The sequence below is a fragment of the Medicago truncatula genome, chromosome 2, assembly GCF_003473485.1.
Source record: "Medicago truncatula cultivar Jemalong A17 chromosome 2, MtrunA17r5.0-ANR, whole genome shotgun sequence".
Classification (NCBI taxonomy): Eukaryota; Viridiplantae; Streptophyta; class Magnoliopsida; order Fabales; family Fabaceae; genus Medicago; species Medicago truncatula.
This window is the reverse complement of record NC_053043.1, coordinates 15,442,893-15,467,610: the sequence shown is the minus strand read 5'-3', so window position 1 is coordinate 15,467,610 and position 24,718 is coordinate 15,442,893. Positions and strand designations below refer to the sequence as shown.

Here is a 24,718-nt window from a genome sequence, read left to right as displayed (position 1 = left end):
TCTCCAAATATCATGAATTAATGTTATATTCACCTCAAATCTTCTTTTAAACACAAAAATCAAAACCTTGTACAGAAAGAGATTTAGTTTCATCGAGAAGAAAAAAAAAGATTGTCACACGGTATATTATTATTATTATTATTATTATCATCATTTTCTAACTCAATATTCAAACCCGACATAAAAATAACCCCAAAATTGAGAGTAGCTTTACACATCAATTTTGTTGTTTCAGAACAATCTTAACTTTCGTAAAGTCTAACCCTTCCGCCAGTGACTAAGGCTCCACCATCCGCCTTGCAACATTTGTGAAATTAAGGTTTTGATTTTTGTGTTTAAAAGAATATTTGAGGTGAATATAACATTAATTCACGATATTTGGAGATATATTTTAGTAGAATTTTTTTTTATTTAAAGAAGATGATGAAGATTCAAAGGAAGAATATGAACATCTTCATCATATTTCTGGATTTTTTTTTCATTTTTAATAAAAAATGAGAAAAAAGATGTATATGTGCTTCTAAGAGAGATAAAGGATCTAAACGGGAAAAAATAAAGATAAAGAAACAAAGTGTTACAAATAAATAAGATAAAGGACACATAATGTAATCTTGTCTTAATTATATTTAGGTGTTCAATCTTAATTAATTTACACTACATGACTGGCTTAGAACAATTAAAATTTCACATCAAATTTTTTTCATCTGAATGTCCTTAAATTTATCAGTTATATTCATAAAATTTCTTCTTTCCATTTTGATTGTTCAATTTTGTCGTTCCCAACTGTCGCATTTTTTAATTTTCGTGAGAATCGTCGTCATTCGTTTGATTCCAAATATCGTGAGAATTGTCGTTATTTCCAGTACCACGTCAGGTATGGTGACTTGATTTTTCTTTTTGATTTGATTTTTCTTGGTTGTGATGTACTTAATTATAACAATTGAGTAAGTCATCTGTTGTACTTTGAGGGTTGCTAGCAGGTGTTGCCGCTGTGATGTTGTGGGAGTCTACTATATAGCATTTTTTTGGATGTTGCTGAAATGGTTATGTGATGAGGCTTTTGTTCTTTTGTTTGGAATTAAAGGCTTTGGCTGATAGTGAGGCAGGTCTATGCGTGTTAGCAGATTTTATTAAGTTGCCTGCTTAAATAAAAAAAATAAGTCACGATACCTGACGCAGTTCTAGAAACAACGACAATTCTCACTATAATTGGAAATTGCGGCAGATTGGAACGAGAAAATTGAACAATCAAAATGAAAAGAAGAATGAAAAAGAAACAATAATTGATCAATAGGGAACAATAAAGAATAAGAAATTTGAATGAATGAGATGTTTTTGTTCTCACATTCGGGGTTCTGGAATGGAAGAAGTTTTATGAATGTAAGTGATGAATTTAAGGACATCCAGTTGAAAGAAATTTGATGTAAAATTTTATTTGTTATAAGTCTTGTGGTGTAAATTAATTAAGATTGAACACCTTAATATATATAAAAAAATCATTTGCTGTTTCAAAATAAAAATTAAATAAAAATTAAAAGTTACCTTATGATTAAGATTAACTCTCCTTAAAAAAAAGATTAAGATTAACTCTTTTATTTTTAGAAAAAATCTACTCATTTATTTGACATTTAATGTTACCTATATATATTACATTTTGTTGGTTGATATCATGAGAGGGTAATTACCCTCTAAACAATAAAGGATAACGTAGGCCTCACCATTTCCTTTTCATTCCAATTTATTTTGTTCATATAATTATCATAAAGTAATATTCTTATACTATATTTGGCTGTAACAAATGACATATCTTATAGATCCTGTACACATAAAATCTGAATTCTGAACAATATCTAAAAATCTGGAACTCTGCACAAAATGGCAGGCACAAAATAATAAATAATCTTATTGATCTTTATACAAAGTAAAGAAGGGACTATACATAGAAAACTTGACCAACATTTAAGAGACTCTCATGAGGAATATTGAATATCACACTATTTTCTCTGCATATCTTCCTAAGAAATGCATATATATAATCAACAACTATTTTCTTGTAGAATCTTGAATCCCTACTAGCCCTCACAACTGTGTTTCCTAGTATATGAACAACACCAGCTTCTCTAGAGTTGTTTAAAAATTCAAGTTCATCAACCTCAGTACGGTGACTATTAGAGGATTGAAAAGTAACATTCACATTTGTTGGTGATCTAGCAGGAACTATTGAATCTACTGATGAAATTGAATAATCCGTATTGCTCAATGAAGTTGTGTTTCCATTGTTATTCAATATGAAATCTCTCGATTGTTCGGTTTGTGGTTCACATGGACTGTATTCCGAATCCGAGCAACCTTCCATCATTGACTCGAGTCGAACAAACATGAAAAGGTTTTCAAAGAGTTTTTTCTCGAAATCATCGTCTTTCTTATGTAGGTCTTTATATCCATATCGTGCCACACAACGAAAAATGTGGTAATTCTTTGGTCCAATACGCTTGACAAGGAACCGCTCTTCTTCTGGGACTGTGTAGACAGGAAGATATTTCACACAAATGAAAACAACAACGGAATGGATCGCTGGTAGGTTTGTAATGAAATGAGAAAATATGTGGGGAACTCCCCTTGCAAGCTCTGTGTAGACTAGGCCGATTCCAGGGACACGAACTAGTCCTAAACTGGGACCGAGCCCGAGAATCCATGCCATTGAGACTTTGCTATGCAATTCAAACTCGTAGCGCTTCACTGTAACGTAATGCCAAACATACATAACAATCAGAAATACTCCGGCAATTGCAAGGGGTGCCCAGCCACCTTGATTGATTTTGAAGAGTACAGCCGAAAAATATGTGCATTCCACAATCAATGATAAGCCAGTGAACGCAACAACGAGAATCCAATGGCAGTGCCAAACTAATATCATGACCAAAATCATCAGCAGTGTTGTCACCAGCATGACTAACACAACTGCAGTGCCTTTCATTACAAGGACAAATTCGCTTGTTAATAAGCATAATAAAGTTCTTAAACTTTGTTTACTGGTGTAAGATCTAGTATATCTTCTTGGTTCAATTAAACCGTTACGTTAGTTATGTTCAGCTATTCTTTTTTCAGTTTTATTTTTTTATAAGCATCATATATCCCACTTTTATAGACAACATACGATCATCTAGTGAGAAAGTAAGCCTTCATTTGCTGGTTGATGATAAACTGCATATTGTTGACAACATGTAAGCCTTCATTCAGCTACATTATTATTTCTGTACCACTATACCCCTAATTATGTTACACTTTTTGTGCAACCTGTACTAAATACTATGATGGAAACATAAACTAATTATGTCTCCTCAAGGGTAAACTTGCAAAACAGTACTAGTTGTCAACAAATTTGATGTCACTAACAACTTTCTTAGTTCCCGTGATTTGGTCAACGAGTCCTATATTTAGGGACGAAGTTAGTAGTTCTTAGACCCTTCAATGTAAAGAAATTAGGAAAGGCCCTTTTTAATGTCGCAATGATTAGTTCCTATATTGCAAATTTTCAATGTATTTTTCTATATCTCCTTTAGATGATTTCATATCCTCCTACAAGTTGCATTTTCTCTCTCCCTTATAGTAAATTTATTTCTTAATAAAAAAAACATGAAAAAAAATGGCTCACAACCTTATGCGAGGGAAAAACTTACCATAAGCATTTCCAATCTGGTTTTGATTTTTAAAACCAGCAGTAACAGCAATGCAAAGAACCATAAGGATCCAATTGATATCTGGAATATATATCTGGCCGAGGAATTTCTTTGATGTATGCACAACTTTGACTCTTGGGAAACATCCATGAGCAAGGGCTTGCTTGATGACTGAAAAGGTTGCGGTGATTGTGGCTTGGCTTGCAACTACTGCTGCTAGCGTGGCAATTACAAATACCGGCCAGTATATTTTTTCTGCAGAACTAAGGATAATTAACATCTAACTGATGAAAATCATTGCATGAAGAAACAAAAGCACATCATTCTAAATAAAACTGCACCCAATTGATATGATTGCGGTGATTGAAAAAGGTTGCGCATCATTCTAAATAACTTGCTTAATGATTGAAAAGGTTGTGTTGTTTCCAATAGGTTTATGATATTCTAAACACCACAGGTGCAATCAAATGCATGGCTATTAGTATCTTACAATATATGCTTGTTGTATCTCGATTCAGTACAAAACTGAACCCAATTGATATGAATCTCTACTATGTATCTATTTTGCACATAAATCTCTACCTAAACTTAGTGTATCCATCTTTTTTTTTTGTCAACTTTGTAATTGTATACTTGGTCACTTTTCTTTTTCATTTGATTTACGATTTGAACATTGAATTATTTTGAGGTTCTATATGATATATCAGCTTACAGTTTTGCTATGCCATTTGTTTTTACTTAAAATGTCATGATTTTATCGGTGATGCATCTTACGATTCATAAATAAGATTCTATTCACAATTCGAAAAAAATAGGTCTCCCAATTCTTGATTTGAATCACGATTTGATAACTATGCTCAAACAGAAATTTCGATGTAGAGTGTGAGATATAACAAACCTGGAATACAACGGTAAAACACATCTTGTGAATGATGCAAGTTATTCACCAGATATGCAGCCTGTCCAGAATATGCTAAAAGAAGGCAAGGAAACACCACGAGAGTAAATGCAATTTGTACAGATGACACTGGAAAATTGGCTAAGTCGGCAAAAAGAGCTTCTGTCCCTGAAAGCAATCATCACAAGTTTTCGATTTTGAATTAACCGTTTACCTTATTGAATAATTTTAAAACACTAATCAAATCAAAAGTTATCAAAATCAAACAAACCTGTTATGCTAAGCAAGATTCCACCAAGGGAAAGCCAACTATCTTTGTGTCCGTCTCTTAGATACCGATACACGTAGAGAGGCGAAAAGGCTCTTAAGACACTGCCACCAAATCTCCACAAATTGTAAATACCTATACCTCCAATAAGAAGAAACCAAAGCAGAACAATTGGAGCAAAGAGCCAACCAACTCTATCTGTACCATAACGTTGTATGCTGAATAGTCCAACTAATATTACAACAGCAACCAGCACAACTACTCCTGTAACACCAAGGCGGAAAGAAAAAAAAAAGACAAGTTTTTCAAGAAAAATAAAAAAAAAAACTAGAAACTATAATCTCATATTCATAGTGGAAGACATAAAAGATTAATGTATGTTAAAGGTGTAGGAGCATACCGCTATCGACTTCGGGTTTGTTTACCTTGATGCCACCAGCAGCAGATAAAACTACATAAGAAAATTTCATAATGAATATGTTGAAGAAAAAAAACTGAAACAAATTTTTTCAACAAAAAGGAAAGAAAAATGATCGGAGGTAGTAACAAATAAATAGGAAGAAGAAGATGATTCCGACAGAAAACATACCAGATATAGCTGGGGCAAGAATACCATCTCCAATCACCATGCAGGTACCAACAAGGACAAGAATAAGAATGGTACTTTTAATAAATTTGTGTTGCTCTAACCATCTCTGAGTTTTAGCAGCAAATGACTTCTCTTGGAAGGTAGTCCGGCTATATGTTGTCAACTTTTCATCGGTACGATGCTGGTTGGGAATGATCTTTATATTTGCATGTCGGCAAAGCAAGGAATAAAGAGCCAGTGTTCCGCCTGCTCCATAGATGTAGGCTTGGTTAAACTTCGTTACCAACATATGAAATAACTTATTTACAATGTATTTGAGTGCGTCTTATGACATAAGCAATTGTGTAGCAAGGAAAATTTTATCTAGGCCCTCCAAAATCCTCCTCGAATACATTTTTTGAATTCCTCCAAATTAGAGGGATTCTGTATTATGAAGGAAAAAAAAATGAACTCCTCAAACTCCCAAACAGACCCTAAAGTTATAATAGAATTCCTTAGTCCAACCATTAATATCCAAATTAACCAAAATGTTGGAAAACAATATATACCTTGACCATTGTCATTTGCTCTTAATACAATGAAAACATATTTGAGCAGTGGCACAAGAGTAAGAGAGTATATGATCAAAGAAAGAGCTCCAATCACTTTCTCCGAATCATCAACTCCATAAGGAAATGTGTTATAGAAAACGTATAAGGGTGAAGTTCCCAGATCTCCATAAACGACACCAAGACTTTGATATGCCAGTTGTAGAAGCAACAGCGCAGAAAACTTCTGAAACAAATCAAATTAACATAGATCGAAAAATTACTTAAAATCACTTAAAAGACATGTTGTAGACATCAAAATTTCAAAGTTGCAAATTGCAGTATCCTATGTAAACAAAATAGAATTCATTGCATCATACTTTTTCTCTGTACATATTTTTGAGCCTTCCTGCTTCTGCATCCATTGGCTGGTCAAATTTCTGTTGCAAATCCCACATACTACCTTTGTTATCATTCTCTTCATCAATCTCTAACGGTGAAGCCATTTCGAACTGTATTCAATAACTTCCAACTACTAATTTCTATCTGATACTCCCTTGTCCTCAGTGTAACCCTAACCATCACAAAAAAAAAAAAATACAGAAAACATTGGAAACAGAACAAAAACTTATGTAGTTACCAAAAAACTGCCAAGTCAAAGCAAGGATTCAAACAAATCTATAAGTTTGGATTGAAGCCGGCAAACTTCATATTTGAGTGAACTTCATTTTGCAAGCTGAACTCAATTTTATTGTATTTTTAAAATTGGGGAAGAGTGTAGTGATATTATTATTATTATTAAAGTGACATCAACGATCATTTTACATCATTTCTCGAGTGATATTATGATTTATTGAAAATCAAACAAAGATTTTCTTTCTATCTAACTTTTTGAACTGATGTTTGAGGGCTCCTAACAGAAAACAAAACATGCTCTTTAATGAAGCAAAAGTAAAACACTTCACTGGGTGGTTCCATTCATCAACAAGATTTTAGCTAAGTAAACAAATTATTTAACAAATGTCCGTTCTTCCCAACATAATGTCTCACCGCCGATCCTCAACGACGCCAAATCACCACCGTGTAATTACAGATATGTAACTCTCTGATCCCACAATGAAAAACGGGAAGGAAAATCTCACCAATTAGACAATAAAGGAAAGGAGACGAAACAATCAATTAAGAAACTCCAAATATCTTAAATCATTCAGGCTGAAATTGAATCTTCCATGATGATTTGATGCATATACGTCACGTGGGTGTAATTGATGGAAGACCCGATTGTGATTCAAGAGGAGACGGAAAGGAACAATAATGAAACGGGACGTTACAAGTGTAAATCTCAACACAGCTGCATGCATGTAAGTTTTCTCCTAAACTCTGAATAATATATAATATTAAAACTATATTGTTTAAATTATAAAAGTAGAAATTTTAAGAACCACAATAATGGTTCTATTATGGTATTGTTTGATTTGTTGCTTTTGTTAAATTTTGGTGTTCTATCATGGCACGTCTTGTGTTAAATAAAATATTTTATAATGTTAATATATTTTAGGTTTAATAGCAGTTTTGGTCTCTTAAGTATCACAAAGTTGCGATTTTGACCTCTAATAAAACAATTACAACTCAACCCCTAAGTATAGCCTATTTTGCAGTTTTGATCCTATGTTTCAATTTTGACTCAATCACCAGTTTTGATCCCATGTTCTAGTTAAGGAACTCAAATCTCTTATCACATGCTTATGATTTCTATTAAAGAAAATGAGATTAATTGACAAAATGAATACAACCTAGCTAAGTTTTTTATTTTCTCAAAAAATTACGTAAGACTTTTTGTCCAAACAAATTATTAAATTTGGTTTTCCTTCTCGATAAAATTTAGAGATCTTGTTTTTAATCTTTACAAAATCTCATATTTTTTGTTATCATATTTAGTCTTTACCTTAGTAAAAAAAAATTTAGTCCTTACCCTTAATTTCCCTCACGTCGTACTATATATATATATAGATATTTGGTAAAAAAAAAATCAGAAATATACATGACATTTGATTTTTTTATTTATTTTTTTATGATTGGAAATTGAACAATAAATACTTTGTATAGTTTACAATACTCGTATACATTACACACGAATAACTTGTGATAAACCCTAATAGTCAATGTGCCTTTCTTTGATAGCTCTTTCAAAAGAATACATATAGAAGTGTCTGACTTATTTCATTTCTTATTCTTATAAACTCAAACTCTTAAGTCCCGTGAGCATAACTCAGTTGGTAGGACAATGCATTATTATATGTAGGAGACGAGGTTCGAACCTCGGACACCTCACTTATTCACTTTATAAGGTGTATTTTAGCCACTAGGCTACCTGAAAAAAAAAAAAAAAAAATCAAACTCTTAAGATTGTTTTTGGCTTAGTTGTAATTTTGGTTCCCTTATTTTACTAAACTTAAAAATGATACTTTGTTTTAAGTTCAACATTGGGACAATAACTTATCTTTTTTGGCGTCAAAAATTGTCATTTTTAATACAAAAAACATAGGTTGGGACAAAAATTGCAACAAATGTAAAAATAGAGATGAAAAAGTTTGATGTTAAAATAGAAGGCCAAAAATCGGGGCGTTCGTTTTTTCACCTTATATGGCTCCTGTGTGTTTGGGTTTTGTGGAATGATCGGAACGACAGGTTGTTTAGGAACAAACAAAGCTCTCTACCGCAATTGTTAGATAAAGTTAAATCTTATTCCTTGTGGTGGTTGAAAGCTAGTAAAGCTGACTTTAGTTTCGGTACTCATAATTGGTGGTCGAACCCGCTCTTATGTATGGGTATCGACTGATTGTTTTGTAATTATTATGACTTGATTGTGTTTTTGTCGTGATTGCTTTGGCACACCTTGTGCTGTAGCAATTAAGTGGTTCGTGTTAATATAATTCATTTTAGCTTGTTAAAAAAAAAAAAAATCAAACATATTTTTTTAGTTTATCTCAAAACAACTTAGTTAGCATTTTCAGGTGTTTAATAATGGATACGATTACTTTTTTCTATGCTGAAATTTAAATCTCTACTGATATTTTTTATAACTGAATGCATCGTCTTCAAGGTTTCATTATTTATTTAAATTTAATAGTTATCATAATATATATTAATTGGCCAACAAACAGTAACTTGAGATCTACATCCTCATCGTACCTCAAAATGCTGATTTCATTTTTAATTAAAGAAACCACATATGCAAGGGCAGTCACACCAGAATAATCCAAATAAAAGAAATCATATTTCTCTGATATGATGAGAAAATATAACCTACAAATAGGAAAACTAACTACTCCCTTGTCCCACAAAAACTGTCATAGCAGATGAATTCACACAATATTATCGTACCAATTTTGTCTTTAGGTGATGTTGTAAGTACCATCTAAAACTTACACATAAAGCAAAAAATTTGGGTTCAAACCCAGTTAACCATAGGAAATATCCAACTTAATAATTTTGATATTGTCAGTTGTGAGTTAAGTCCAAGAGATATTTAAGTAAATCAATTCAATTTCTAAACTATTGATGCTTGAAAGGTGGAGGATCGGCTTTGCGGCGATTCTCCTGCGAGTTCCAGCCATTACTTCGGAGAGAGGAGTCGTAACTGTTAACCGTTGCGATGAATGAACGTGTAACTAAAAACAGTTACGGCGGAGATGCGCGTAACAGAAAACTGTTACAGTGGAGGATCCTTGGACTGAGGCGGTTAGCGAACGATCCCCTCCTTCTAGCGCCAAATGATCTGTCTGGTGAGAACGGTTGAGTGGCAACGGTGCCAGAGAATGCTCTAGTGTGACGGTAACGGCTTCCGGCACGGCAGCGATGAGTCTTCGCGGTGGGATGAAAGGTGCCTGCAGGCACGTTAGCACTCTGACGCTCAAGTCAGTAATGGAATTGAGTAAGATTGTGCAAGAAGTGTTGTGAAAAGTGATGTGTACCTTGAGGGTGAAGCAAGTTCACCCTTATATAGGCGCGCGTAGGCCATAACCGTCCCCGGGTTATGCGATGTGTGATTAGGGACGGAGCAGGACACGTGTAGGGTGATCCTTACATGAGGGCGAGGTCCTGTGTGGCACGGTGCATGCAATCTGGCGTGTTCCTTTGGATGCGGAGTCTTTAGGCGGTGCAAGTCTGGACACGTGTCAGCGTGCAGTCTGGCCACATGTCAGCTTGCAGTTAGTCTTCTACTAGTTTTTCCTATACATAAAACTTTAGAGGTATTAATGTTATTTCAATTATTTTAGGTTAAGACACTATAATGATAATTTCAAAAGCTAAATAATGAATTTCAAGTTTGAATCCCCAAGTCATACTTTTGAATGCATTTCCTTTTCATTCCAATTTATTTTGTTAATATAATTATCATAAAGTAATATTCTTATACTATATTTGGCTGTAACAAATGACATATCTTATAGATCCTGTACACATAAAATCTGAATTCTGAACAACATCTAAAAATCTGTAACACTGCACAAAATGGCAGGCACAAAATAATAAATAATCTTATTGATCTTTATACAAAGTAAAGAAGGGACTATACATAGAAAACTTGACCAACATTTAAGAGACTCTCATGAGGAATATTGAAGATCACACTATTTTCTCTGCATATTTTCCTAAGAAATGCATATATATAATCAACAGCTATTTTCTTGTAGAATCTTGAATTTCTACTAGCCCTCACAACTGTGTTTCCTAGTATGTGAACAACACCAGCTTCTCTGCAGTTGTTCAAAAACTCAAGTTCATCAACCTCCGTATAGTGACTATTAGAGGATTGAAAAGTAACATTCACATTTGTTGGTGATCTAGCAGGAACTATTGAATCTACTGATGAAATGGAATAATCCATATTACTCAATGAAGTTGTGTTTCCATTGTTATTCAACATGAAATCTCTCGACTGTTCGGTTTGCGGTTCACATAAACTGTATTCCGAATCCGAGCAACCTTCCATCATGGACTCGAGCCGAACAAACATGAAAAGGTTGTCGAATAGTTTCTTCTCAAAATCATCGTCTTTCTTATGTAGGTCTTTATATCCGTATCGTGCCACACAACGAAAAATGTGGTAATTCTTTGGTCCGATACGCTTGACAAGGAACCGCTCTTCCTCTGGGACTGTGTAGACAGGAAGATATTTCACACAAACGAAAACAACAACGGAATGGATAGCTGGTAGGTTTGTAATGAAATGAGAAAATATGTGGGGAACTCCACTTGCGAGTTCTGTGTAGACTAGGCCGATTCCAGGGACACGGACTAGTCCTAAACTGGGACCGAGGCCGAGAATCCATGCCATTGAGACTTTGCTATGCAATTCAAACTGGTAGCGCTTCACCGTGCCGTAATGCCAAACATACATAACAATGAGAAATACTCCGGCAATTGCAAGGGGAGCCCATCCACCTTGATCGATTTTGAAGAGTACAGCCGAAAAATATGTGCATTCCACAATCAATGATAAGCCAGTGAACGCAACAACGAGAATCCAATGGCAGTGCCAAACTAATATCATGACCAAAATCATCAGCAGTGTTGTCACCAGCATGACTAACACAACTGCAGTGCCTGTCATTAAAAGGACAAATTCGTTACGTTAGTTATGTTCAGTTATTCTGTTTTCAGTTTTTATTTTGAGCATCATATATCCCACTTTTATAGACGTAAGCGTTCATTTGCTGGTTAATGATAAACTGCATATTGGTTAGAGAAAATGTATATATGTAGTGCTCCCTCCGCTTCTAAATATAGGATCCTCTTTACATCATTTCTCAGTCCCTTGTTATAGGCCCCCTTTAAATTTTCAGCTGCATTATCATTTCTGTACCAATATACCCCTAAGTCTGTTGCACTTTTTCTGCAACCTGTACTAAATACTATGATAGAAACATAAACTAATTATGTCTCCTCAAAGGTAAACTTGCAAAACAATACTAGTTGTCAACAAATCTGATATTACTAACAACTTTCTTATTTCCCGTGATTTGGTCAACGAGCCCTGTATTTAGGGACAAAGTTAGTAGTTCTTAGACCCTTCGATGTAAAGAAATTAGGAAAGGCCCTTTTTAATGTCGTAATGATTAATTCCTATGTTGCAAATTTTCAATGTATTTTTCTCTATGTCCTTTAGATGATTTCATATCCTCCTACAAGTTGCATTTTCTCTCTCCCATCCAATAAATGTATTTCTTCATTAATAAAAAATGGCTCACAACCTTCTGCGAGCGAAAAACTTACCATAAGCATTTCCAATCTGGGTTTGATTTTTAAAACCAGCAGTAACAGCAATGCAAAGAACCATAAGGATCCAATTGATATCTGGAATATATATCTGGCCGAGGAATTTCTTTGATGTATGCACAACTTTGACTCTTGGGAAACATCCATGAGCAAGGGCTTGCTTAATGATTGAAAAGGTTGCGGTGATTGTGGCTTGGCTTGCAACTACTGCTGCTAGCGTTGCAATTACAAATACCGGCCAGTATATTTTTTCTGCAGAACTAAGGATAATTAACCTCTAACAGATAAAAATCATTGCATGAAGAAACAAAAGTGCATCATTCTAAGTAAAAAAAATAGAGGGTGTTTCCAACAAGTTTATGATATTCTAAACACCACGGGTGCAATCAATCAAATGCATGGCCATTAGTATCTTACAATATACACGTGTCGTATCTCGATTCAATACAAAACTAAACCCAATTAATATGAATCCCTACTTTCTATCTACTTTCCACATAAATCTCATTTTGAATCTCAATTCATTCTAAAGAATCACTACCTAAACTTAGTGTATCCATCTTCTTCTTTTTTGTCAACTTTGTATAGTTGGTCACTTTTCTTTTTCATTTGATTTCCAATTTGAATATTGAATTACTTTGAGGTTCTATATGATACTTCTTGTGACAGAAATAGAAATTTTAATGTAATGTGACAGATATAACAAACCTGGAATAGAACGATAAAACACATCTTGTGAATGATGCAAGTTATTCACCAGATATGCAGCCTGTCCAGAATATGCTAAAAGAAGGCAAGGAAACACCACGAGAGTAAATGCAATTTGTACAGATGACACTGGAAAATTGGCTAAGTCGGCAAAAAGAGCTTCTGTCCCTGAAAGCAATCATCACAAGTTTTCGATTTTGAATTAACCATTTGCCTTATTGAATAATTTTAAAACACTAATCAAATCAAAAGTTATCAAAATTAAACAAACCTGTTATGCTAAGCAAGATTCCACCAAGGGAAAGCCAACTATCTTTGCGTCCGTCTCTTAGATACCGATACACGTAGAGAGGCGAAAAGGCTCTTAAGACACTGCCACCAAATCTCCACAAATTGTAAATACCTATACCCCCAATAAGAAGAAACCAAAGCAGAACAATTGGAGCAAAGAGCCAACCAACTCTATCTGTACCATAACGTTGTATGCTGAATAGTCCAACTAATATTACAACAGCAACCAGCACAACTACTCCTGTAACACCATGACAGGGGAAAAAGTTTTTCAAGACTAATGAAAAAAGAACTCGAAACTATAATCTTATATACATTGTGGAAGACATAGAAGATTAATGTAATGTTAAAGGTGTAGGACCATACCGCTATCGACTTCGGGTTTGTTTACCTTGATGCCACCAGCCGCAGATAAAACTGCATCAGAGAATTTCATAATGAATATGTTGAAAACAAAAAAGAAAATAGAACAAGAAGATGATTCCGACAGAAAACATACCAGATATAGCTGGGGTAAGAATACCGTCTCCAATCACCATGCAGGTACCAACAAGGACAAGAATAAGAATGGTACTTTTAATAAATTTTTGTTCCTCTAACCATCTTTGTGTTTTCGCAGCAAATGACTTCTCGTGGAAGGTAGTCCGGCTATATGTTGTCAACTCTTCATCGGTACGATGCTGGTTGGGAATGATCTTTATATTTGCATGTCGGCAGAGCAAGGAATAAAGAGCCAGTGTTCCACCTGCTCCGCAGATGTAAGCTTGGTTAAACTTAATTACAAAACATATGAAATAACTTATTTACAATAACTTTATTTGAGTGTATCTTATGATGTAAACACTTGTGTAGTTGTTTGAGACGACATATGAACAAAGTTTATGATATGTTCATAAGCTTATTTTTGCTTATTTCGATAAGCTCTCCAAAATAGCTTCTGAAAAACAACTTAAAACTTGATTGAAAGTAAGTACCTGTTCAATAAATGCTAAATTAAGTTCTTTAGTCAAACACACATTAAACAAATCCATTCGGATTATTTTTCGGTACAATGGTGACAATGAGGCTTAAGTCAAAATCCACTCTTTTACTCTTGCATCAAATAATTACTTAATATTCCTTAGTCCAACCATTAATATCCAAATTAACCAAACAGTTGGAAAACAATACATACCTTGACCATTGTCGTTTGCTCTTAATACAATGAAAACGTATTTGAGCAGCGGCACAAGAGTAAGAGAGTATATGATCAAAGAAAGAGCGCCAATCACTTTCTCCGGATCATCAACTCCACGAGGAAATGTGTTATAGAAAACATATAAGGGCGAAGTTCCCAAATCTCCGTAAACTACACCAAGACTTTGATATGCTAGTCGTAGAAGCAACAGCGCAGAAAACTTCTGAAACAAATCAAAATAACATAGATCGAAAAAATTACTTAAAATCACTTAACAGACATGTCGTAGACATCAAAATTTCAAAGTTGCAAATTGCAGTTTCCTATGTAAACAAAATAGAATTCATTGCATCATACTTTTTCTCTGTACATATTTCTGAGCCTTCCTGCTTCTGCATCCATTGGCTGGTCAAGTTTCTGTTCCAAATCCCACATACTGCCTTTGTTATCATTCTCTTCGTCAATCTCTAACGGCGAAGCCATTTAGAACTTGATTCAATAACTTCCAACTCCTAAGTTCTTTTTGGTACCTTCACAAAAAATACAAGAAAAAAACATTGGAATCAGAACAAAGGCTTCCAAAAAAACTTATTGACTTCCATCTCAAAAAGAGTTTCAAGAAAAAATTCTGGTAAAACTTATTTTACAATCAAAACAGATCTTTTTTCAAATTGAAGAAGGAAATTTGAACTTCGTCCCTTCAGGTTAAAAGATAAAACTGTCTCCGAGGGAATTTGAACTATGTCACTTGAGGTTAAGGTTATAAGTTCAAACTCTTACCGGAAGGAGTTCATTGAGTGAATCCACACATCAACAAAACTTTATAAATTTGACTAAAAATTGTCAATAACAAGATTTTAGCTGAATAATTTTTTCTAATCAATAAGAACATGAAATATAGAACTAGTTCAGTTGTTCAACATGCAAATACACAGCTAATAATCTCAAATCCAAAATATAAATCCAGAAATGAAAATTCAAAAAAAAAAAAAAAATACTACACAAGGTGAAATTCAAAACCTCACCTATAAAACAACCTGGTACTTGTGACACATAAGTGTGTGTGTAACTTGTGTTATTGAAAGAACCAAAATTCCATGGTTGGATACATGAAGAATTTAATCATGAACATAGAAGTACACAAACTTGTTTTAGTTCGGTTATTTTTGAGGAAGAGAAAATCAAGTAGGTAACTGAAATACTGAACATAGCAGACAAAATGATATCTGACCAGGAAAATGAAATGTATAGAGACAAATTGGACCCACTGTACAACTTGTTCTTCTATTATTTAATAGAATAAATGCTATTATGTTGATATTTTTTTGTTTTTATTTGACTATCATTTTTTATTATTGATATTAAATTATTATTATTATACACTATTTTGCTGGTGCACATATTCCTTGGATTGGGATCACTGATCAGTTCGATTGCAGACTATATATATTTATCTTCTCATCTTCATTATATAATTATTTTAACATTTATGAATTGAATTCTTCATCAAGATCATTATTATTCTAACATGTACTTCTTCCGGTCCTATATATAAGAAACAATTTACTTTTTTGATTCATTGAATAGTTGATGTATTTGGTCTATTTCCAAGCTAGGTACATCAATTATTAAATAAATCTAAAAAGTTAATTTTTTCTTATAAATTAAGAATCTATTATAAATTTAATTAATATATAATATCAATACAATGTTTTATATATACATTTAATGATATGTTGTTATGTTAATTAATAAATTTAAAAATATTTATATTATTATATTTATTAATTGATGTGACAACACATTATTAGATAGTAGATAAAAAAACACATCATTAAATATATAGATAAAATAATGTTAGAGTACGGACAATACATTCAATTTAAATTCTTATTATATTTGTTGAAGGGTTTATTTTTTATTTGTGATGAGGTGTTTTGTTTTTTGGTACAATATTTTATATATTTTAACACGTACGTGACGCGGTGTAATTAAAAGCACTAGTTAGTGCTGCTTAATGCTATTGTCAAATGTCAATGGTGCATGATGATAAGAATCATATAATATTTTTTTTGAAGGGGAGTAGAATCATATAATAATCCTGTAAAAAAAAGTATCATATAATAGTTAGTATAATAAATATATATAAATATATTTTAAAAGGAGGAGTTAGTTGACAATTAATTTGGTAAACTATGTACTATAGGTTCACCAAAATAATAATATTAAACTTTTTTCTTTCAAAAAAAATAATATTAAACTTTTTTTACGGAATATTATTAAACTTATATTTTTTTAAGGAGTTATTAAACTTTTATATTGGTTAAATAATAATAATAAGAATAATAAAATCTACCAAACAAATTAATAATAAAAGTGATAATAATTATAATAATAATTGTGAGACCATAAAAAGCCAATAATGCAGTGGAGTATTCACTCTAACGATTTTGTATGTATATCTATAATAATGATAATGATTGCAATGATAATTTGGAATTATGTGTGCGTCATATAGATGAAGATAGAAGAGATTAACTGACAAAATGTATACAACTTACGTAAGAATTTTTTTCGTCAAAAATATACGTAAGACTTTTTGTCAACAGTAATTTTAAACATGTTTTTTGTCTCGATAAAATTTAGAATATTTTTAATCTTTACAAATCTCACAGGTTTTCTTGTTATCAAAGTAATTAAGGGTGAGATATGATTTTTTTTTATTTAAACTTTACTTTTTTTTAGGTTTTATAATAGGTAAATTCTATGGTACACACCCAATATATTTGAGTACCGGTACACCTACTCTTTAAATTAATAGTTAAATGAATTGTTTTTAAAAAAATATATTATTTTTTGATCATTTATAATTATAATAACTAAATCTTATTCATCAAAAGTATCAACGAAATAAAATTTATTTATTATTTAAATTTTTATCACTCATAATTGAGAACATTAATTATTGTTTACAATAATAATAATATGTAAACAAATAATTACTATTGTACCGTAGAAGTTCCTTTTATAATAACTAAGGATAAGATTATTATTAACCAAAGTGTCACTTATTATGATTTTACAACCATTATACACCAACCATTTGCAATAGACAGGAAGGTACATGTACCTTTTTTTTTGTACACACCTTCAAAACAATCAACAAATAAGACAGAGGCGCTTTCAAAACAATACCCAAAATTACATAAATAGTCCCTTAACTTAATTTAGAAATACTAGAGACTTAGAGATTTATAATAATCAAAACAGACAACGTGATTTAGAGATAAACAAAAATCAAAATCAAAAAAAGTATGCAAATACCTTGTATCAAAACATAATTGTGTTTCCATTTCTTCTGCTGGATCACGTTTCCTCTTCTTTTTCTTCAGGATCGCGGTTTCCTCTTCTTTTGAATTTTCCTCTTCTTCTTCTTCTTCTTGCTTTCACGTTTCTCCTTTTCCAGATTGTGTTTTTAATTTGTGTGAAAGATTAAAGGGTTAAAGGGTAATTGTGAAAGAAAAATAAAAGAATAATATAATTGTGTTTTTTATATCAGAAAGGTAACGCAAGACTAATATTGAATCTATTTAAAAAGATAAAGGATTAAAATGGAGAAAAAATAGATAAAGGACCAAAATATTATCTAATATTGTATACTATTTATGTTAAAATTAGTATTAATATATACTTTAATTGGGCAAAATGTTGAAGTTTAAAAAAATTTGGGAAATGGTAAAATTAATATTAATATATGCTATCTATGTTGAAGTTTAAATCTCTACTGCTATTTTATATGATTGAAAATGCTTCATCTTCAAGGCTTTAACTAGATATTGGTTGAAGTTTTCTTCTGACAAATGCTTACTATAGCATGATTAAATAGTTATAATAGTATATATTATTTGTTCTGCAAACATCTGATTTGAGATCTACAGTCTCATGGTACCTCAAAATGCTGATTTCATTTTTAATAAATAAAAGCACATGCAACTGATGCAAGCAGCCACACCAGAAGCTTCTAAATAAAAGAAATCATATTTCTCTGATTAGAACAAAAAAAAAAATTGATGGCTTGAATTTGAACCTCGGACCCAGGGCCGGCCCATAGCCCGTCGAGGCTGGGCGACGACACCGGGCCTCCAATTTTTTGGGGCCCAATTTTTTTTTATATGTAAGCCACGAAAATAATGGTTATATATTTATTAAAAGCGAATTAATTTAATCTGTACAGCTTGCTTTAGTGGCATGGCTACTTTTTGATGAGTGTGAGGTCATGTGTTCAAGACCCACAAAAGTGTGATTTTTAATATTATTTTTTTAAATAACTTATTTATTTTTTTGGGGCCCAGATTTTTTTATTTTTTTTTGCATCCCTTATAAAATTAAAACCGGGCCTATGAATTTTTTAAGACGGCCCTGCTCGGACCTTACATATATTATGTATTGTCCCTACTAACTGAGCTAAGCTCACGAGGACTCTGATTAGAACAAATAGAAAATAGAAGCTACAAAAAGGAAAACTAAATAAAAATCCAAAGTATGTATGGATACTTTATTACTACTGTTCATGTAAGTTACATCTTGTCCTAACTAACACTTTGAAGGAACATTTTTTCTGTTACAAATATTTGACAATTACAGAAAATTGAGTATGTAAAGGGGCTATACTAGAGTAATGACATGTATATAGCAACTCAAACAGCAACTGGTGAGGGAGTTGAAGTAGGGACCAAGTTTTCGGGTGGAATTTCAACAAACTCCGAAAGGAGAGATCTGAATTCGTCTCCGGTAATTGTCTCCTTCTCTAGTAGGACTTCGACAATCTTGTCGATGGCCTCACGGTTGTTCCTTATATGCTTTAATGCAATTTCATATGCTTCATCTGAGAGCCTCTTGATAGCAGAATCAATGTCTTCGGCAAGCTTTTCTGACATTGAGTTTCTTGCCATCATTCTCATGATGACGTCTGCATTTTGAGACGGGTCCATAAGTGACCAAGGACCAATATCAGACATTCCAAATGTGGTTACCATCTGCAAGAGTATCATTTCATTTATTAGTATGACAAAGTTGTATCAGAAGGATAATGTAGGAAAATCCATTCTTTCGCTTAAAAGCGGAAATTTTCAGGTATTGAAGAAATCTTTAAAGATGACCTGATCACAAAAATACTCAGAATGCCATCAGAGAATATAACCAAATTGAGATTACCATCAAAACAAGGACTTATAGCATTCATCCCCACCAAAATAAAAACGGAAATGAGTGAGATGAATTATGGAACAACAGAAAATAACGTGATTATGTGAGACCTGTTTAGCCAAACCGGTTATTTGCTGCAAATCACCAGCCGCTCCAGTTGTAACTTCAGGCTCACCAAAAATAATTTCCTCCGCAGCTCTGCCGCCGAGTCCACCAACAATTCTTGCAAAGAGTTGTTGTTTGGAGATTAGAGTTGGGTCGTCAGAAGGAATGAACCAAGTAAGACCCCGAGCTTGACCACGTGGAACTAGGGTTACCTTTTGTACAGGATCGTGACCAGGAGTCAATGTTCTGCAAGTACAGATTGATATTTCAGAACAAAATTTCTCGGAACTATTAGCTAAAACAGCTCATAAATTTGAACCATTGTTTTCCTCAATTCTCCTCGTATAGAAGTGTAACATGAATTCATTATGGCAACAGTAACTAGCTTTCCCTGCAATGGTACACAAGTCTAACATGAAAAAAAAAACTACATTTTAATTTCAGGCTTACCCGCAAATGGCATGCCCAACTTCATGATATGCCACTAAACTTTTGCTCTTCCCGTCTGTCATCACGGTACCTTCCATTCCAGCCACAATCCTATCAATAGAATCATCAATCTCTTTTGATGAAATCCCCGCCTTTCCACGCCGTCCAGCTAATATAGCAGCTTCATTCAAGAGGTTTGCAAGATCAGCTCCACTGAAGCCAGGTGTTCTCATGGCAACTACCTCAAGAGACACATCACCATCAAACTTTTTATTGTTACCATGAACCTTTAGTATTTCAGTCCTTCCTCGAATATCTGGAACGTCAACTGATACCTGCAGAGCATTATGTTCAGTAATTTACTCATTAATAAGGGTTTGTTTGTTACAGATTATAAAATAAGTGACTTTGATATTCAATACTTTAGAGATTAATTTAAAAAAAAAAATATTATCGTGTGTTTGTTTACCATAATAAAAATCATCAATCATAAATTATTTTCAAGAGAAGCTACTCAAAAGTCAAAACAGGTTCTCATTTAAATTGATTTTTAGATTATTTTTAAAAAGTATGTAACAAACATATGAAAACTCGTAAAGATTGTATATATTTCCTAACACAATCTTACTTACCTGTCTATCAAAACGTCCCGGTCTCAATAAAGCAGAGTCAAGAATATCAGCCCTGTTGGTTGCTGCAATGACAATGATTCCAGTATTACCCTCGAATCCATCCATTTCTGTCAAAAGTTGGTTGAGGGTCTGTTCTCTTTCATCGTTCCCTCCACCAATTCCAGTGCCTCGTTGCCTTCCCACAGCATCAATTTCATCAACAAAAACAATACAAGGAGCGTTCTCTTTGGCCTTTTTGAATAAATCGCGAACTCGAGAAGCACCAATACCGACAAACATCTCAACAAACTCAGAACCTGAGATTGAGAAAAATGGGACACCTGCTTCACCGGCAATAGCCTTAGCTAATAGTGTCTTCCCAGTTCCTGGGGGACCAATGAGAAGAACCCCTTTTGGTATGCGAGCCCCAATAGCAGTGAACCTCTCAGGCTTTTTTAGAAACTCCACTACCTCCATAAAATCCTGCTTGGCTTCATCTACCCCGGCAACATCGTCAAATGTCACTCCAGTATTTGGTTCCATTTGAAATTTGGCCTTAGATTGACCAAAACCAAATAAACCAGACCCACCGGGACCTCCCGTCCCTCCAGATGAACGTCGTGAGAGAAGGAACAATCCTCCAATAACAATTAAAGGGAAAGCGAGATTTCCAATCAGGTTGGAAAAGAAGGAATCTGACTCTTCTTGAGCATTATGAGCTGCAAAGTCGATGTTCTTTGTCCTGAATTTCTGAAGGAGTTCTTGGTTAAGTCCGGGGAGTTGAACCCGCACTCGCTGCACCCTATTACCTAACTCGGGAGAAACAGCCTCGACAATAGCTATAGTTCCATTCTCAAACAGATCAACTTTTTTAACCCTGTCTTTGTCCAAATACTCAAGAAACCTAGAATAAGACATTTTAGATGAGGAAACGCCTTGTTCATCAGCATTAGCATTCGCGCTTCCTAATAATGCAGATAAGCCAACTGTGGTGTTCAACAATTTCAGAAATCCCCTTCTTCCTTTGTGTTCACTTTGATCTAACAATGCCTTTACTAATATAGTTTTTGATGCCCTCCTCGATGATGAATGTCTCCGAGAAAGTAAGAGACGTCTTCCATTTAAGTCCTTGCCAAGCGTCATTTTATTACTTTGTGTAGTTAAACCACTCCCAACAAGGCATGCCAATGATGCTGCCATCTGTATCAAGAAGAGTATCGAAAATATCGGTTAGGTTAGTAAACATCGTTTTTTCTTGTGATTTGGAGGAAAAGAAATATTTTATAAATACAATTTGTGGTCGCCAACTAATTTCTGATTACAAAAACCAACACAGTGAATTCAGTTTAAACCGCCAATTAATTTCTTATCAAGGCATACCAACATAACAAATTGAGTCAATATTCTATACTCTATATACAGGAGCGCGAGCATGCCAGAAATGTTGTGCATAAATTGTGTACTTCAAAAAATTCTAGATATGAAAAGTAACAACCATAAGAACAAAAACTCGGATGTATGATCAGAAAGACAGATCATGCTAGAAGCCAAATTGAGAACTTAGATGCACCCTTTGACATGAAAATAATCACAAAAGTAAGAAGTGTATCATATTAAAGTTATCTCCCAAAAACATCCAACTCTTTGTGAATAAAACCTGATAACATAACAAACTTGATATAACTGTATGCAATGACCTAAACTAATTAGCTTTTGCAATTATTCTTCTATCAAATCATTCAACAAGAGAAACCTATCTCAACTTTACAAGATAAAACGATCAATATATCTACAAAAACCAAGTAACAGCATAACCTAATACAGTATCAACAACTGGGTCTGTTTCAATTGGCTTATTTGAGCTTATGTACTAACATAAGCAATTGTAAGGCTGTTTGGAAAATCTATGGAAACAACTTATGACACGTCCATAAGCTATTTTTAAGTTTATTTTCATAAGCTCCTCAGAATAGCTTATGAAAACAGCTTATAACTTATATGAAAACAATCTAACTTTATTTTATCCTTTGGTATAGAAGTAGCTTATAAATAAGCAGGGCCGTCCTAAACACTTTGGAGACCCTATTCTAATCTTAAAATTTTGATCCCCAACAAAAATAAAATGGAATTGGGCCTCTTATTATTTCAGAATACTACATTTTTACCAAATAAAGCGCCAAAAACTCAAAATATGGCTAAATTATAGGGCAATGTGTTGTTGATCTGCTTGCACAACCAAACAGTCGGTGCTGTAAATAAGCACTTATATGATAAGTGTGTATGTTATAAGCACTTAATTCAGTTGTTTACCCCTTTCAGTTCTTAATCCACTACGCAATAAATATTTTTAAGTTGTTTATCCTATAAATCAATTATGTGACAAAGTTGATTTTTTTTTTCACTTCAAAATAAACCATTGATCCATAAATACATCATCTTTGTCCAAATAAACTACAAAAATGCAAAATACACATTTGCTTTAACACACACACAATATATATAAGAACAAATAAGCGATTCAAACAAGCTCTAGTATCTGAAATGAAATTGTAAGCAAGTCTTAGTTGAACTGTGAAAAGATATGATTTTTTTTCAAATATAAGACGATTTAGCTGAAAGGGTCTACTATTAACAACTCTAACAATCAAATTATCAACAAAAATAAGAATTAAGGAAATTAACATCACAGAGGTAGTTACATACCTTAATGAAGAGGATGAGAGAGAGAGAGAGAGAGAGAGAGAGAGAGAAGGGAAGTGTAATAAGGGAAGCAATGCAAGAGACGTGTGTTGAATGAAGATGGAGAAATGAATGTGACGGGAGAGAAACGTGTAATAATAAGGCTATGCAAAGAAGAATGATGAATAATTGGAGTTTTTTCATTCATACCATCATTTTTCTTAATCCAATTTGTTTTTTTCTTTCATCATTTTGTATTTAAGGTTAAGCTGATTTTTGTAGTAAGATAGATGTAGAAGCAACAATTGACTTGGTAGATCCAAGGACGTCGGGGTTCGAATGTCGGAATCTGCATCTCTCTGAAGCCACAATCACTAGACTAACCAAAAAAATATAGATGAATGACTTGTTAAGATAAATCTAGTTACACAAATGCAAATGTGTTTATTATCTTAAGGAAAAAATTTTATCATCAATTACAATCATATTCGATTTGAGGAATCAATCTCTGCAGTTGGATGTAAAGAAATATTTTATTGTGGAAAAAAAAAACTACACAAATATATTGTATGATTGGGAATGAGTTCGAACGAGCTATATTTATCTTTGTTAGAGTCATGTTGATTTTTAGATAATTGACCCTTCATTAATTTTGATGATAACTACGGGTGAAAATTGGTTAGGTTTCGCAAAGTTTATGTATGACATGATGAAGAAAAAAATTGAAGGCTCAAGTCAGGCTTGTTATCGATTATATGATTATTTGTTAGTCTAACTTGGGCATTTTTGAAACGATGTCATGACTTACAATTCTATTTAAAAGCCTTTTTTATATTAACGTCTTCAAATAAATAATCTGACATATATTTAAATAGATTAACGAGTCAATAAATCAACGAAATTAAAATATATTTTGATATTGAACATGATATTTTGAGAGTATGACTTTGTATAAAAACGTATTTTAAATATATTTTATAAGAATACATTTAAATGTTGTTGGAACAAAGTTAGATTTGTACAATGACTCTGAAGTTTTGATGATAATAAAGTATTAAAAGAACAATTGGATATACTAGTATATGTTTAAGTGTATAGGACTATTGATTAAAATTTATCAAGGTCTGAACATATATAAGAGTATCAGAAGCACAAGATAAGTTAGAAGACTTAGTAGAAGATCTAAAAAAGGTCAACCATAAATCAACATGGTGCATCAGAAGAGAATAAGTCACCCAAAAGCAATTGAAGACCAGATTCGTGATCATC

General features: G+C 33.1%; 3 protein-coding genes across 4 annotated transcripts; all 3 read right to left on the bottom strand.

Annotated features, from left to right (window-relative positions):
• Window positions 1–1,784: 1,784 nt before the first annotated feature.
• On the bottom strand, window positions 1,785–6,496 carry LOC25488226 (potassium transporter 10). The gene is made up of 8 exons (XM_013607900.3): window positions 6,343–6,496; window positions 5,984–6,209; window positions 5,436–5,681; window positions 5,247–5,297; window positions 4,850–5,110; window positions 4,579–4,746; window positions 3,681–3,935; window positions 1,785–2,970 (listed from the first exon to the last, which is right to left on the bottom strand). Exons 1-8 carry the CDS (start codon window positions 6,466–6,468, stop codon window positions 1,934–1,936), a joined length of 2,370 nt encoding a protein of 789 aa, XP_013463354.2. The 5' UTR covers window positions 6,469–6,496; the 3' UTR covers window positions 1,785–1,933.
• Window positions 6,497–10,386: 3,890 nt separating this feature from the next.
• Window positions 10,387–15,645, bottom strand: LOC25488225 (potassium transporter 10). Of its 2 annotated transcripts, none has more exons than XM_013607899.3 (9): window positions 15,446–15,645; window positions 14,778–14,950; window positions 14,418–14,643; window positions 13,743–13,988; window positions 13,610–13,660; window positions 13,224–13,484; window positions 12,953–13,120; window positions 12,242–12,496; window positions 10,387–11,572 (listed from the first exon to the last, which is right to left on the bottom strand). In XM_013607899.3, the coding sequence occupies exons 2-9, from the start codon at window positions 14,901–14,903 to the stop codon at window positions 10,536–10,538; spliced, it is 2,370 nt and encodes a 789-aa protein (XP_013463353.1). In that variant the 5' UTR covers window positions 14,904–14,950; window positions 15,446–15,645; the 3' UTR covers window positions 10,387–10,535. The 2 variants fall into 2 exon arrangements, with proteins under 2 accessions (XP_013463353.1, XP_024633302.1); XM_024777534.2 differs by having other exon boundaries at window positions 14,418–14,640.
• Window positions 15,646–18,944: 3,299 nt separating this feature from the next.
• On the bottom strand, window positions 18,945–23,665 carry LOC25488224 (ATP-dependent zinc metalloprotease FTSH 2, chloroplastic). The gene is made up of 5 exons (XM_013607896.3): window positions 23,474–23,665; window positions 20,792–21,970; window positions 20,181–20,494; window positions 19,736–19,976; window positions 18,945–19,456 (listed from the first exon to the last, which is right to left on the bottom strand). The coding sequence occupies exons 1-5, from the start codon at window positions 23,651–23,653 to the stop codon at window positions 19,118–19,120; spliced, it is 2,253 nt and encodes a 750-aa protein (XP_013463350.2). The 5' UTR covers window positions 23,654–23,665; the 3' UTR covers window positions 18,945–19,117.
• Window positions 23,666–24,718: the final 1,053 nt, after the last annotated feature.

Excerpts from the sequence above, each read along its gene's own strand:
- LOC25488226 (XM_013607900.3), bottom strand. The coding sequence starts at position 6,468 with ATGGCTTCACCGTTAGAGATTGATGAAGAGAATGATAACAAAGGTAGT. Across the intron at positions 5,682-5,983 it reads AGCAAATGACAATGGTCAAG|GCGGAACACTGGCTCTTTAT; the intron begins GTATATATTGTT and ends TCTATGGAGCAG. Across the intron at positions 3,936-4,578 it reads GTTTTACCGTTGTATTCCAG|AAAAAATATACTGGCCGGTA; the intron begins GTTTGTTATATC and ends TTAGTTCTGCAG.
- LOC25488224 (XM_013607896.3), bottom strand. The coding sequence starts at position 23,653 with ATGAAAAAACTCCAATTATTCATCATTCTTCTTTGCATAGCCTTATTA. Across the intron at positions 21,971-23,473 it reads CTCTCATCCTCTTCATTAAG|ATGGCAGCATCATTGGCATG; the intron begins GTATGTAACTAC and ends TTCTTGATACAG. Across the intron at positions 20,495-20,791 it reads CGGGACGTTTTGATAGACAG|GTATCAGTTGACGTTCCAGA; the intron begins GTAAGTAAGATT and ends AATGCTCTGCAG.
- LOC25488225 (XM_013607899.3), bottom strand. The coding sequence starts at position 14,903 with ATGGCTTCGCCGTTAGAGATTGACGAAGAGAATGATAACAAAGGCAGT. Across the intron at positions 13,989-14,417 it reads AGCAAACGACAATGGTCAAG|GTGGAACACTGGCTCTTTAT; the intron begins GTATGTATTGTT and ends TCTGCGGAGCAG. Across the intron at positions 13,485-13,609 it reads CAAACCCGAAGTCGATAGCG|GAGTAGTTGTGCTGGTTGCT; the intron begins GTATGGTCCTAC and ends ATGGTGTTACAG.